General features: G+C 37.6%; 2 protein-coding genes across 5 annotated transcripts in view; one reads left to right on the top strand and one right to left on the bottom strand.

Annotated features, from left to right (window-relative positions):
• Positions 1–14,993, top strand: part of LOC108142620 (adenylate cyclase type 2) — a 45,467-nt gene that overhangs the window by 22,948 nt on the left and 7,526 nt on the right. For all 3 annotated transcript variants that reach the window (XM_017266604.2, XM_017266605.2, XM_017266606.1), the window contains exons 3-10: positions 4,903–5,036; positions 5,678–5,875; positions 5,938–6,060; positions 7,169–7,363; positions 7,818–8,045; positions 8,515–8,642; positions 11,044–11,202; positions 13,235–13,989. In XM_017266604.2, coding sequence (XP_017122093.1) covers positions 4,903–5,036; positions 5,678–5,875; positions 5,938–6,060; positions 7,169–7,363; positions 7,818–8,045; positions 8,515–8,642; positions 11,044–11,202; positions 13,235–13,989 — 1,920 coding nt within the window. The remainder of the gene's footprint in view (positions 1–4,902; positions 5,037–5,677; positions 5,876–5,937; positions 6,061–7,168; positions 7,364–7,817; positions 8,046–8,514; positions 8,643–11,043; positions 11,203–13,234; positions 13,990–14,993) is intronic.
• On the bottom strand, positions 850–1,657 carry LOC108142622 (E3 ubiquitin-protein ligase complex slx8-rfp subunit slx8-like). Of its 2 annotated transcripts, none has more exons than XM_017266611.2 (3): positions 1,468–1,657; positions 1,261–1,378; positions 850–1,207 (listed from the first exon to the last, which is right to left on the bottom strand). In XM_017266611.2, the coding sequence occupies exons 1-3, from the start codon at positions 1,516–1,518 to the stop codon at positions 903–905; spliced, it is 474 nt and encodes a 157-aa protein (XP_017122100.1). In that variant the 5' UTR covers positions 1,519–1,657; the 3' UTR covers positions 850–902. The 2 variants fall into 2 exon arrangements, with proteins under 2 accessions (XP_017122100.1, XP_017122099.1); XM_017266610.2 differs by having other exon boundaries at positions 1,261–1,414.

Consider the following 14,993-nt stretch of genomic DNA (forward strand, 5'->3'; position numbering starts at 1 on the left):
TGTGGTGCTAAAAATTTGTTTTCCAAACAGACTAAGGGCCACATAACATGTGCGAGTGTGGCGTTTGGATAAATATGAATACCTCTCAAACATATATCCTATTGAATGGGCTCTAAAATCAAAGTGAATGCAAACACATCGCCTTTTCGAGTGGATCGTCGGACTAGGCCCCACAGAATGTGAATATAGCGGCAATCCACTTCGAGGCATCGCGCTTAAATCGCCAACGTTGAAATCCCTGGGGAAACCATGTGCCACTGGTGTCTGCCATTTGCCAGCTGCCATCTGCTTGCCATTCGGTACACGATCCAGCGCAAAAAGCTTGTAATTCCTGTCTCAGCCAGGAGGATGAAATTTACAATGTTGCAGCAGGTGGCGGTTGCGACGTGGAGGGGCTTGCAGTTTGGTCGGCTGTCAGGCATGTGCGGCATTTGCAGCTTGCATTTTGTTTCATTTTATGTTGTCGGTCTGGGCCGACGGGTCGTATGTGCAATATCTTGGCATCTCCATTGCCACTGGCCAATGGTGTTGCATACTTTCAGGCAGCCTTTCAACCGAAGAGTGAAATATTTTGAAAATTACGCAGCAGGGGGTTGTATTTTAGTTAGACAGATAAATAGTGGCAGGAGGTTAAAGGCCAGAGATAAAATACATATACCAGAAGTACATAAATATTAATAAATTAATAGTTATGGAAAAACTGTCAAAACCGCAAAACATAAATCATTTAAATGTGCAATGGAAAGCCATAACTTGTTTAACTTTCCATTAGTGTTAAAAAAAACTTCAGGAAAAATAAATGAATTTAAGAGTACTTTTTAGACCACATATTCCCAACAAACTGTACTATTAATGACACGATTTCTTTATAAATCTAAATACATATGTCAAAATTATTATAATTAATATAGATATATCCGGAATATATGTTTTCTCAACAGCCGTTTTTTGCATACAGGACACTTTTGGGCGAATTTAAGAGCAGTTTGGATGCATTGTCTACAGAAAATGTGGCCACACCTAGTCGACATGGGCTTTCGCTGTTGGAGATTCACCAGACACAAAGGACACTTAAAACTGGGCAAATCCTCTTCAGATTCCGATGGCTTTTGCTCTTGAATCGAAGTGGATTCGTCCAGAAGAGCCTGATTACCCTGAAAAACGCTCCCAAGATTCGGATTTAAATTCATCTCCCTTGTCCTAAGGTCTGGAAAAAGCAAATAAGAAAAAAGGAATTACATCAACTAATGTTGTACTTACCTAAACTCTTTTCAATGTTAATCAGGACGCGATGTAAGAGCTGACAAAATCGATAGCCGAAATCGATATTTGTAACAATAGAAGAACCAAATGTTGTTTGGGGACCAACATTAAATCTCTTAATCATTGAATTCATGTATTTTATTAGGTTAGACTGTAGATCGAATAACAAATAAGAATTCCAGATCTTAGACGGATTAAAATTACCTCATGAAAGCATTTTGGTGTCTGAGCCCCATAGGTTCTATATTTGGACATCCCGTATTTTATAGGAGCAGGAAACAGCAATGACTATGACATAAAATGTACTACAATTTGGATTATCTTATTTTTTTTTTTTACTTAAAAATCAAAACGAATCGAATTTTTAGCTCACACTTGAGTTTTGCTTACCGCCTACTGGGATGTGTTATCCTTGTGGTTCTAGGATGCAGTTTCATGGGCGCCGGTCTAAAAGCAGCTTCACCACTAAGCCGGTTACCCAGTAGCTTAACCCGAGGCATGGTTCTAAGCCATCTTGTGCTTTTTGTTCAGGGCTGCTCTGCATCTTTAATGCGATGCCAGCCCACATGAAAATTCGTTAGCAACGAACTCAATCTCCCTAATCGCCTGCCCCTCGTCTCAACGACTGCTTGCCAGGATGGAGATGCCTTGACAATCTGTCCGCACATACTTAATCACATGGGAAGCCAAGGGGAGGCCGTGGCAGATTTCATCGCTTCAGCCCCGGAATGAAATAAAATCTATGCCAAAAGCTTCGGCAATGTCGCTGTCGTCTAGGTTGTCTGCAACTGTTTCACTTTAGCCGCTTTATTTTTTATGAGCCAGCTCGCAGATACGAGGACTAGGGTGATTCGGTTTGATTGAACAGAAAACTAACTAATCTTGCATTAGAAAGTCGACTTTGTAAAGCTATTTTACAATCACAAATTCGTGGTATCTACAAAAACTATTATATTCTTGAACATGTTTACACAATTACTATCATGTTATTAAAAAAACTTTTATTTTATGCAAACAATAACCGATTTATTTTTACTCCACAAGATATTTATTCGTAAAAAATGATTTATCTTTTACTCAGCTCTTAGCTCTTAGATAACAAGTTAGTACACCCTAATTCACAAAATCACACCGAAATGCTTACACACACACACTCACACAAGAGCATCTGTCACTCTGCACTAGTGTTTGTGCTGGCGCTTATAAAAACACTGACGCACACACTCACATTTTCAGGACCTCGGTTCGTGTCAAAAGAATTTCTGTTTGATTGCAGAGAATAAACAAGTGAGGGCAGCTCCTTTTCCCCAACACCATACGTTACATAGTATGTGCTGGTGTCCTCTGGTGTTTGCCTCTCGACTTATTTTCTTTTCTCCTGCCTGTGGCTTTTCCTGAATTTTTCGCTTCGACTGCGGTGCAGCAATGGGCGAATCCTTAACTTAATGCGATGTCGACAAGGCGGCTAAATACGGTTTCCATTTTTATAACCCGCCCAAAAGTTGTATTATTTACTTTATACCTTAACCCCTACCTATAAATAATAACACATTTCAAGCGCATTTATTGCCTTTGAGTTTCTTAACGTGTTCTTTGTGGTTTGCGATTGTTCAGTGAAAAATGTTTGCAATAAATATTATGCGGAGCGGTAAAAATTCTATTCTTCAAAATCCGATTTAAAGCATCCTGAAAGGATAAACCAAGCTTATCTAAAGCTACAATGGCTTTATTTCTCTCGACCCTTTCATAAAAATGCATCTTGGGCGAATTTATTGCCTTGGATTTTATTTATGGCTTATGCTGTGGTTTCCTTACTTAAAAATGTAGAATGTGTAAATTATAATCAACACTTTCATAAAAGGGTTATCATATTTCAGCTGAAGCTGTTCAAGCGAATGAGTCTTAATTTTTGATGGCATTTGTTATTTATATGAGACTCTTATGGTTTTAATTCTTGGGTAAAACCATATTCACTTAATCAGCAAAGCAAACTTAACCAAAATTAGTCATCAGAATTGTGCTAATAATTTGCAGGATTTTCCCTCATTAATTAACCAGACATTCGACCACTGGACAAACACACTTGACCTTACCACTCAGACTTGGGTTCATTCCTGCTTTTAAGGGCTCTCAGACTGGCCATCTATTGATTTTTTGGCTTGGCTTGTTAGAGCCGTTAAATAGGGCCAGTGCGTGGTGGAAAAAATCAATTCAGCCGGCAGACAAAAAATCAAGTTACCAGAACACATCTATAAATAGGCTGACCACAACGAAAATCAGACTAATGTGTTACCAAATATCCACTGGGCTGGGCTTATCTGGCATGTCTGCGACCATAAATAAATCAAACACTTTAAACGCCCCTCAGTCAATTATCGAGCTATAAATCCGTGCGTATCGATTTACAAATTGTACAAAGAGTAAAATATCAATGCAATATGCTAATTTTGATGTTTGAGTGCGTGCACAACACTTTTGTGGGATACTGTGATGATTTTTGCTTGCTTACCTACGAAAGCGATGTGCGTGTTTTGAATATATATGTTTTCCCTTAATTGCAGCTATATAAATGTTGATATGCCTACATGTTCGACTGTCTCGATTCTGATTTGCTGGTGCAATTAAAGCTCCGTAAAATCTGTACTTTTAATCCACTTGCTTCTATTTGTCGCACAAAATAAATTCATTACTGTTTTTATAAATCGATGAAGTTATTTCTGTATCACCTTCGGGAAACAGACATTATTCATTCACCTTTGGGTAAATATATACATGTATGTATTTGAATCCATTTGTATATGTGCTTCATATATCCAAATCCGACCACACCCTCTGGCCCCTGACAGCTCAATTAAGTTGCTTTTCAAAGACAATTGTCTGTGAAATACAATTTCTTTGTGTGAGCGCCAGTGAAATGTATGCCGTTGTTAAATGTCAAATTTAAATGCCAGACAAGCCATGTTCTTTCGGTGGGCGGTCAATTAAATGGCTGTGAGTCCCCATCACGTACGAATCCAGGAACCGCCAGGAGGCTGGTGAACTTTGGCTCAGAATGATCCAATTATGATTATAGATATGCTAATTTTAATATAGTTAAGAAATCAGGAGGCGTATCTTAAATCACGATTTACAATTGGTGTAAATAAGCATTTATTGTTAATTATATAAATTGCCATGACTCATAATTTATTTTTTTTTTATTTATAGAAATTACTTGGCTTTGAAATGAGTCAAAAATAAATTCTATTTTAAATATATACTATACATAGTTTGATACCCCTTTATAACTTCTTTAGTGCTTCCTTTTACCCCCAGTTTACATTAATTTTATGTTAATTTGATCTGTAGAGAGTTTTTATGTATAATTTCCCTTAGATACTGCCAGTTTTGGATGTAAATATGGTATAAGCGAGCTCTAGCCAGGTGTGGGAGAAGAAGGTGGCCGAAAACGAGTGCCTGAGTCACTGCAAGCTGTGTGCGCTGCCGCACGACAAGAATCCATAGAGGTTTTCGGGAAATCCCCACATTAAAGCAACTTACCCCACATAATTACCGCCTCTCTCGTTTGCCCCACTTTTCTTGAAAGAATATGATTACCTAATGGATGCTAATACACCCAACTTCTGTTTCCCCTTGCAGCTGAAGACATCCACCTAAACGATTTATATACCCGCTACCGCCAGAGGCTCCGCAAGTCGCTTTTCAGATCGGGACTCTTAACTTCGCTGCTGGCATGTGTGGTGTCCATAATAATTGGCATCGTTTACGAGCAGGTGAGCACTTACTACACTTAAATTTGCAGCGTATGGTTAACCAGCTTTCACACAGAAAACTATTTTCTCTTCAAATTTAAGAATAAACTTTAAAATGTACAATTATTAAGAACGTATTTTAGAAAGGCAACGAAGTGTTCCATAAATTTCATAATTTCTTAGATGAAAGTATTACAAACAATATTTTAATTTCAATAGCTATAAAGTATTTGATTACAACTCAAAGATGAAATATTACAAAAAATCTTTAAATTTCAATAGCTTAATTTTAAATTCTAAAATTGCTTAAACAGAGTTTAATGGAGAAAATGTTAAACTTATGCACCAAAAAACTATAAAAATGACTTAAAAAATATCAACATGAGCAGTCTACATTCAACGAATAAGACTGAAAAATAGATCAATGAGTTATTTTTTCCGAAATGTAGTTTTTAGGTCAATTCTTCTGAAAGGTTCATAAATCATTTTGATCAGGTCATGTTCCTCTGTTGTTAAAAAAAAGTTTTAAAATTAGTTTTAATAGTAAAGTATTTAATTTGTAATTGTATAAATTTTGTATTTAACCTCAAACATTTTTTTTAAGTGATTCTATCTATTCCAAGCTAACTACATTTCGTTTTGTTTATGTGTGGAATTGGCAGCACCTGGTGCAGACGCTGCTGCTGGTGCTGGCGGCCCTAATCTCGGGATCCATTCTGACGGCTCTGCAGTTTCCGGCGGTGCTGAGCTCGCCGGCCGCCGCCTTGGCCTTCGCCATCGTCACCACCTTCTCGCTGGGCACCATTGCGGCCATTACCGGGGACGAACTGGCTCCCCTGCCCATGTACGCCCTGTTCCTGGTAAGCCCTCTGCAGTCGCACTCCTTTTAGGGGGATTATAATACTCGAGCGACTGTTTGCAGTGCATCCACTCCATGCTGCCCATTTCCTGGCCCGTCTCTGTGGTGCTGGCTTTGTTCATGACCGCCATCCACATCGTTTACCGGATCGGCACAAGTCCCGACTATGCGCCCAATTTGCCAATGGTAAGTCCCTCATTCATTTGCATTTGCATTTGCGTTGGCCGTGCAGCTAGAGCCCCATTAATGCTGGCCATACACCAACAATTGGATTAGTTCCAATGTGATTGGCATTTACAAATGTGTCGAGAGCAACGCGAAAAATGGATTACCGCGGATCAGGGAGCACCATTAATTTGAGGGACTCTTATGTGCACACACATTTGTTTTATGACTGTTCGTTCTAAAAGCCAAACGGAATATATAACCTAATGTTATTTAAAATGGGCTTGTGTAAACACAGCGTAAAAACATTCGATAAATAAAAAAGATAACATATTTGTATAAACTTTATTTTTTTATAGGAACCATTTGAGGCGTGGCAAAGATAATATATTTTTGTAAACTTATTTTACAGGCAACATTTTAAACATATTTACAACATGTTAGCTAATCATTGGACAATTTTACGATATTTTTAAAAGCTAGTTTCAGTTTGATTGAATAAATCATTAGATAAGCAAGGTTTAAGAAATGTATACTTTCTTGTGTATAAGTTTTTTTTTCAAATGAATATAAATATATATTGTTTGGTTTAACACTTTAAGTTGCCTGCCGGCTTGCCAAGACATATTTAATTAATAGCAAAATGGTTTGGGTTTTTATGGGCCACTTTTTGGTAAAAAACTAATTTTCCCTCACCATGCATAAATTATGATTAACCAAGACCGCAGAAATGGCTGAAGATTATTTTAAGTGAAATATAACACTCATAGACAAACAGAGTCCATCTCTTAAGCGTAGTTTTTCACTTAACCCATTTTGTGCAACTATTTAATTTCTTTTACGCCAGCCCGGTGAGAAATAATTTGTTTCCCAGCTCGTTTCAATTCCCCCAACTCTCCTAATGGCTTTCCTGCCAATCCGCCATCCGCCATCCGCCCGCTCCGAGATTTGTTAATTAGGTTGCAGCAGGTTCTGTTTTTTTTTTTTTTTCGCTCGACGCGCTGCAAGGACATAGCGATGCGCTATGTGCGCCGGCTGGTAATTGCCATTCCCCATCCCGGGTTACTCATTCATTATTTATGGAACGTGCCTTAACCGCTCTCGTTTCTATTCCTTCCCGCGCACTTAGCTCTTCGGGGAGATTGTGATGCTGGCCAGTGCCTCCGTTTCCGGGCTCTATTACCGCATCATGTCGGATGCGGCCCACAACCGGACCGTGGACGGTACACGCACCGGAATCGAGCAGCGCGTGAAGCTCGAATGCGAGCGCGAGCAGCAGGAGCAGCTGCTCCTCAGCGTCATTCCCGCCTACATCGCCGCCGAGGTGAGTACACTCAGAGCTTTGACATTTGGCTATGAAAAAAGTAAACAAAATAAAATAAAGGCAAGCGCGAATTCTTCAGCATGCCTATTTCTCAGAGATATTTGTTTCTTCCCTTCGCAAGTTAAAAAAATAGTAATAGGAAACAGAAAAAATGCTTTTTAAAAAAAATCAATATAAAAAGTCTTTGTAGGTTCTTTATAGATAATTTTCCATAATTATGTTAAATCATTCGATTAAGTATTGAAAAAGTTAAGTTTTGAAAACCGTCGAGAAACTTATTTAGTTAACAACTTACAGACATTTTAAGTAAAATATGAAAAATAAAGGTTTTTAAAAGACCTGAATTATTACAACTCCCAAATTATATTTAGTTAAGCCATAGGCTCGGATAAGAAATGCATTAAGTGATTATAATAATAACAATAATCCCGATGGTGTTTTGTCCCCTGTGCAGGTGAAGCGCAGCATCATGTTGAAGATGGCTGACGCCTGTCAGAGAGCTGGAGGACAGGCGTCCACGTCGGCCACCAGATTCCACGAGCTGCACGTCCAGCGTCACACAAACGTCACCATCCTCTTTGCGGATATCGTCAACTTCACACCACTTTCAAGTTCCCTGACGGCCAGCGATTTGGTCAAGACGCTCAACGATCTGTTTGGACGCTTCGATCAGATAGCTCAGGTAAAGTTAACAATTTAAATGTATCCATAAATGTATTTTAATTTACCTAAGATTGAATTATATTTTACCATTTTTGAACAATAATATGGGAAACTTATTTATTTGAATAATTATTAGTTAATGTAAAACAAACCTTTAAAATTGTTTTTTCTTACCATTTCTTACGAATTTCTATTTACAAGTAGTATGATATTATGACATAAACAAAATTTTTACTAAACTATTTATATTTATTTTAATGAGCTAAGATTACAAACAAAATATATTAAAGTATCTATATCAGTACATTAGTCTTCTTCGAAACTTTAAACTCCTTTTGTTATTTAATATATATCATCTCATATTGATGACATGTCCCTTATTAAGGTTGCTTTTAGATGAACATGAACAACATTCTGAAATAATAAACAGTATGAGACATGTGCCCAATGTCCTGTCTAAATACTAATTAATTGCTGTATCCCCGCAGGAGAACCAGTGTCTTCGCATCAAGATCCTTGGGGATTGTTATTACTGTGTGTCCGGTCTGCCCATTTCCCGGCCCCAACATGCAACCAATTGTGTCAACATGGGCCTGCAGATGATCGATGCCATCAGGTGAGTGTACTTTGTACTTTGCGTTGGCCGTCGCCTTTGGCCCTTTTACCTAGGCTTCGACTGGACTGGACTGGACTGAACTGGTTGGTTATGCAAACATTTGCATTGGACCCGTCATCGGACGTACGTCTTTGTTTGTCTTTCGCTCCTGGCCAGCATTTGGCTTTCAGTCGAAGCTCCTTTTGGCCAAGGCCATTTGACACCGTGATTGTTGGCATTGCGAAAATCTTTGGTGCATTCACAGTTAACTGAGCCATAAAGCGTCCTTTGTTTGCTTAGTCTTGGACTTGGTTTGAGGTGCAATGCATAAGAGTGTTAAAAATGATCACCACTAGAATAAATGTACCATTTATTGAACTAAATTAAAATTCATTTTCATTTTTAAAGTGTTTTGAATAAGCTACAGCTTTCTCATTTATCGAAAAATGAAGATTGATTTATTTTAAACATGAAAAAAAATTGACAACTTTATTAAAATTTGAGTAACACTTATTTTTCGGTTCGCGCTTAGCGATTTCCCCTACAAAAGTTGAAAAAGCCACGCAAACAAGACGGTATTAAAAACGAAAGAAAACAAACTAGAATGTAAATAAATAAAAACGCATAAACAATTAACGTATTGCCTTACATTTGTTTCCAATTAAAAGCGTGACAGAGCATGGAATCTGTTATTTGCAACTGTGACCGATTTCAAAGCTTTAATTGCCGCCAGATATATTCTCGTATTTCCACTGAAGTCAGTCCCTCAAACCCTTGGTTTTATGGAAGACCATTAAAAACGTATTATCCAATAAAACCTCACGAACGAGATGAGAAACAAAGAATGGCAAACAGAAACATCATAAAATACAATAAACAATATCGACACAAAGGCCATTTTATTACACGCGAGAATATATGCACAAGTGGCCTCAGCACCACAAAACCTCTTATTTCGACTTTTTGGCTTGGCTTTTTTCATGCTTTTTATTGGACTCTGTGCTCATTTCTATTGTTTATTTTTGTCCGCTGGCCTTCCTTTATTTCGTCGCTTTTCGCAGCCGTGGCCTTTTAATCTTAGCGCCGGCCCATGCCCCACAAGTTGCCCCAGAGTCTGGCTTTGTTCCTGCCACAAACACGCCGAAAAAAAAAGATACTCGTTGACTGTTGACTTTTGGGCTGGCTAACAAGCGGCCAGGGAAAACGCCAAAAGTTTTCAACAGCCAAGGAAACAATATTTAATTATGAATTGCATTGCCTTTATTGTCGAAAAGCCACACAAATGGGGAAGCTTTAACTTTCGTTAGCGATTCGCCCAAAACAGTATGCTATGGATTTTTGTTGCTAAGTCACTTGATTTGATCTCTTTTAGTTTGAAAATATTTACATTATTTATGCAGTTCAATCAGAATTTAGCAACTTTTTGTTTGGCACTCAGAAATTCAAAAGACCCAAATCCGGATCAAAAATCCGTTACACTGTTTGCCTTTGTGGCCATATCCATATCCCTGCTAACCAAATGACCAGGAAGGGCAAAGGCAAATAAAACCCTGAAGGGCTCCCAAGTGATTTGGCCTTCGATGCGGCTCATTTGACCCCGACGGCATTCAGGCCAAAGAAAATGCTGGTTAACGTTAATAACTCAAGAACTTGATGTTGGCCGGCCTTCGCTTTCTAGCCACTTTCTGGGGCAAGGGACTAACAAGGAACTAAAGTTTCTCGAAAGGCAATACAAGACTTGCACTTAAAAAAAAAACATTGGTTAAATACTTTTTATGTTTTACTTTAAGCACTTTTAAAATATCAGGATTTTATGAAATCTAAATTATGATATATTTTAGCAACAGAAATTATGAAATACTAATTTTTTAAAAAGATTAATAATACATAAAGTTTTAAATAAGCATAAGTCTATATTTTATTAAATTTTAAAACAAGACATCTTTTAGAAACAAAAGTTATATAATTATCTTGAAGAATTTTAAAGATTTTATTAAAGTTTTCTTTAACATTAATAAAAATGTTATTTTATTTGTAGTCCTCGTAAATTTTTTAATAACGCAACCAAAAATTTCAATTTATAATAACAAAAGTAAATGTAGGTTTTGGATGTATATTTTTTATTTTCTCTTAAAATTCCTTAAGTTTCGTCTCAATTTTCTTACCAAATCAAACATTTTTCTATGTGCACTGTTAAGTAGTGCTTTGTCCCGATTCGCTGTCCGATTCCCGCCCATATCATACTCGTACATCAGGCTGAAGTCGACCTGGTCCGCTTGTGTTTTATGGCCCATAAAATTGTTAATACGACGGCAGCAACTAGCCTGTAGTTGTGTACATATATCCCTAATAATACATCTGCGAGTGTGCGCTGCTTTGTGCTCCTTTCATTTCATTGTTTGTCCTTCGTTTATTCCGGCAGACACGTGCGTGAGGCGACCGGCATAAATGTTGACATGCGAATCGGCATCCACACTGGCAACGTTCTCTGCGGCGTCCTTGGCCTCCGCAAGTGGCAATTTGATGTTTGGAGCGACGATGTAACTTTGGCCAACCACATGGAGAGCGGCGGTGTCGCCGGGTAAGTGTGTGAATACACTGCGAAAAAGTATTAACAAAATAGGAAAATCGAAAGAGCCTAATTCTAATATCCAATAAGTTTACAATTGCAAATATCTAATATTGAATGAGTACATCACTCTCACCTTTTAAAATGACCAATTTTGGTGTCCATAAATGCAAAATAAATTTTAGGCGTAGCGCAAAATTAATGATCGATTTAACAATTTGTTTGATCAATCACCACTTTAGGAAAGAATAAACGACTTTAAAAATAATTCGCACACCATAATACACCTATTTTGAAAAAAAATTCTTCTAGAAGGATGTCCATAAATAAGACTTAAATCAATATCAACAACTAAAATATGCCAATCTGCACAAGCTCTTTATACTTCTTCTTTCTATCGATATACAGGAACCAATTAGTATTTTAATATTTTGTTTTTTAAGTATAGTAATCTATAAAATATTAACTCATTTTGAGTTTTAAAATCTAATTAAATTCCGTACTAAATTACCACGCTTAAAAATGTTAAAAATTATACAAAGATTCAATGGAATGTATATGGAAATTTATGACATTTTTTCATTTTTTTTGTACGGTGTAGGCAAGAGTTTTGCCTCATTTCCACATTATGCTTGAACGAATGACAACGATGACGAGCGAGGCGAACAAAAATAAATAAACAAAACGCGAGGCCCGCGGGTGGGAAAAATGGGGTTGGCAGAGGTGCCTCTGATGGCAGTGGCATCACAAAGCGAGTCAAGCAGTCGTAATGGCAATTTAAATTAGCCTCGGTGTAGTCCCAATTAAACGGCCTTCGGTTCAAGTCTGCATAACATTCGACTGCAAAGGTTACGAAGGGAGCTGCAATGCGAATCGAAACCGAAAGTATAAGAAGGAATTCCTAATTAAAGAATTCCTACATATGCTAAAATTAATTATACCCTATTGTCAAGGTTTGGCTTTGAGAACCTAAGTAGGGGTTGTATTGTTAGGTTGAAGTAAACATTGCATTATAAAAAATTCCATATTAACGCTGTGTTACTTGGATTTTAATTTGACTTTTAATTGGATTTTAATTTGAGGAGAATATCACAAAATAATCCAATTATAGTCCAATTAAAATGTCTGGAAAATGCAAAAGATTTAAAAACAGGAGTTTCTTTTTAATCCGATTTGCATATATATTTAAAACCTTTTGAATGAATGGTTTTTTGTACAATTAAATTACAAAAATGTTAATGCTCTTTCAGCTTTATACTGCGAAACTCCGAATGTTTGCTTTGCAAATATCAAAGTCTTAAGCTCTCTTGCCCTTCTCAACAGTTTAACTTTTATACTTTACAAACAAACAATTTCCTTTTGGTTTATTCATTTCGCATACTCTAGCCGCACTTAAGTCTTTCAGATAAATGGCAGCTGAGCGTGTTGAAATGTTTTTCTTTTCTTTTATCTTACCTGCGGTCACATACGCAGACTTCAATTATTTTGAATTGAATTGAAATGCTACACTCAATGAGCCGGAAAACACTCAGGCGCCTCAATTCCGACTTCACGCACGAATTCCGCTTCCTGAGTAAAAGTATAAACGAAATTACGTAGGAACCAGATAAATAAACATAGACAGCGGCAGCCTAAATTATTTTGCATAAGCCTGTGTGGGTACACTGGGGATAAAGTCGTAGACATTTAATTTGTTGCCTTGGATAAATAAATTTAACTTTCTATATAAATATCATATATACTGTTGCACATCTTCATATTAAATAACTTTACATACTTTACTTTTAATACAATGTGTTTAAAAATTACAAAATAAAAAAAAGGAAAATAATTGTTGTAATGTATTGTTAAACCGCCAATATAATATAATCTAAAATTTGATATACACTTTCCGAAAAAACATCATTATAACATAGATCTTTTATTTCTCTGTAATTGTGTGAGTGTGAAAACGTATGAAATGCGCTTTAAGGTAGATTGCTCATACGACATGTCGGCCCACAAGCATTCATCATCATTTCTCATGAGTACGTTTCTCCGGCAGGCGCGTTCACATCACCAAACAGACTTTGGACTTCCTGGGTGAAAAGTTCGAGGTTGAGCAGGGCGAGGGTGGAAATCGAGATGCGTATCTGGCGGATCACAAGATAGAAACGTATCTCATAGTGCCACCCAAGCCGGCCTACACCTACAGCGTTCCGCGAGTGGTGGAGTGCATCGAGCACAACGATCCCAGTCCCACGGAGGAGACGAAGGAGCTCAAGGAGTTGGAACACTCCCATGAGGCAGCTGATGTCACCGATAATCTACTCCCCGTTACGGTGGATCCACCTCCTCTACTTGTCGACGAGAAGATGTCACCCACTTCGACGAACAGCCAAGAGGTTCCCCTACACGCTCCCCTTGCCTCCGCCGCCTCTATGTCCATTAAGGAGTTGTCCGAGGAGGAGGACGAGGCCGACGAGGCCACCGCGGTAACCGAACCGCTGATGGTCAAGGATCCGGACCACAAGGACGGCCAGGAGGTCAAGGCCAACGGCGCCCATCGCGGCAGTGGCGATTCCGCCGCCTCGGAGTCGGCGGCCAAGTCCACTGCCCTCTCCCTGCCCGCCGAGGATCTGCTCAGCATTAGCGGTTCGGAGAGCGGCATATCGAATAGCGGCACCCCAGCACCATCTTCGAATCCAGCCAGTGTCACGCCCACCACTGCCGCCCCCGCCGGAGCAGTCTCCTCCGGAAACAACAGCCTCACGGTGGCCGAGGCCCCGGAGCGATCACGCCGGAAGTTGTCCGTTCAAGGTGAGAACTGGGTGCACATTGGGTGAAAGTATGCTTTCTTAGCTCATAAAAAAACTACTTAAACTGCATTGCAACAGTACTTAACCATCAATATAATTAAATGAAGTTTAAAAGCTTAAAAAAAATTTGAACTATAAATAAATATGCAGAAATTTGTTTAAAAAAAAGTACTTCTTTTAAGTAAACTCAATATTAGATTTGCAGATAACTTCTTTTAATCGGTTTTATGTTTTATAGTTTGTGGTAAGGCATTTTTAAATTTATGTAGAGCAGACCCCTTTGATTCAAAACTACCAAACTATTTTATTTGACTAGAAGCATAAGAGATTAAAAATAATCTCTGAAATTTGTGTGCATCTCTTTTTGATCTTTTTTAGTTTTCTTGTCTGTGAGCACTTTAATTCTATTTTTGTTAAAAATACATGTAAAACTGCTATTAATTTTCATGCATGTTTATTTATTTAAATAGTAGTTCGCCTGTTAATTTTATCAATTTAACTATTGTTAGTTTTGAATTTTTAACTTTTACGGAGTTTTTATAAATTGTTTATAAATTTTATATTTGACTTTATTTAGGCAGAAAAAAAAAAGTTTTTAATTCCTAAACCATTTTAATCAAAATAGATAATGGCTTAGAATCGCTTTAATCTTTATAAAGTTTATTATGAATTTAAGTTCAGCGAAACAAAATACAAATTATGGAAAACTGTCTTTCGTATATGAATCTGCTTGGACAGAAAAATAATTGATTAAATTTTTAAATCGTTTTAATCGAAATAGCTAATGGCTTTACAATCCTCCTTATCTTTTAAACGATACGAATATTTTGAATTTAAGTTAAGCAAACCCCTTTAATTTAATTTTCCTTAAAAATTGCACGCAAAAAACTCATATTCAATTTCATGCTTGTTGCTCCCAGTAATTGCCATTATTATCCTTTTAAATAGTAGTTCGCCCGCAAGCGTTCATCCGCATGCCATCAATCACAACCTGTAATGGGCATT

Source organism: Drosophila elegans, unplaced genomic scaffold, assembly GCF_018152505.1.
Source record: "Drosophila elegans isolate 14027-0461.03 unplaced genomic scaffold, ASM1815250v1 contig_208, whole genome shotgun sequence".
Classification (NCBI taxonomy): Eukaryota; Metazoa; Arthropoda; class Insecta; order Diptera; family Drosophilidae; genus Drosophila; species Drosophila elegans.

Excerpts from the sequence above, each read along its gene's own strand:
- LOC108142622 (XM_017266610.2), bottom strand. The coding sequence starts at position 1,518 with ATGTCCAAATATAGAACCTATGGGGCTCAGACACCAAAATGCTTTCAT. Across the intron at positions 1,415-1,467 it reads CACCAAAATGCTTTCATGAG|TCTAACCTAATAAAATACAT; the intron begins GTAATTTTAATC and ends TTCGATCTACAG. Across the intron at positions 1,208-1,260 it reads TAACATTGAAAAGAGTTTAG|ACCTTAGGACAAGGGAGATG; the intron begins GTAAGTACAACA and ends TGCTTTTTCCAG.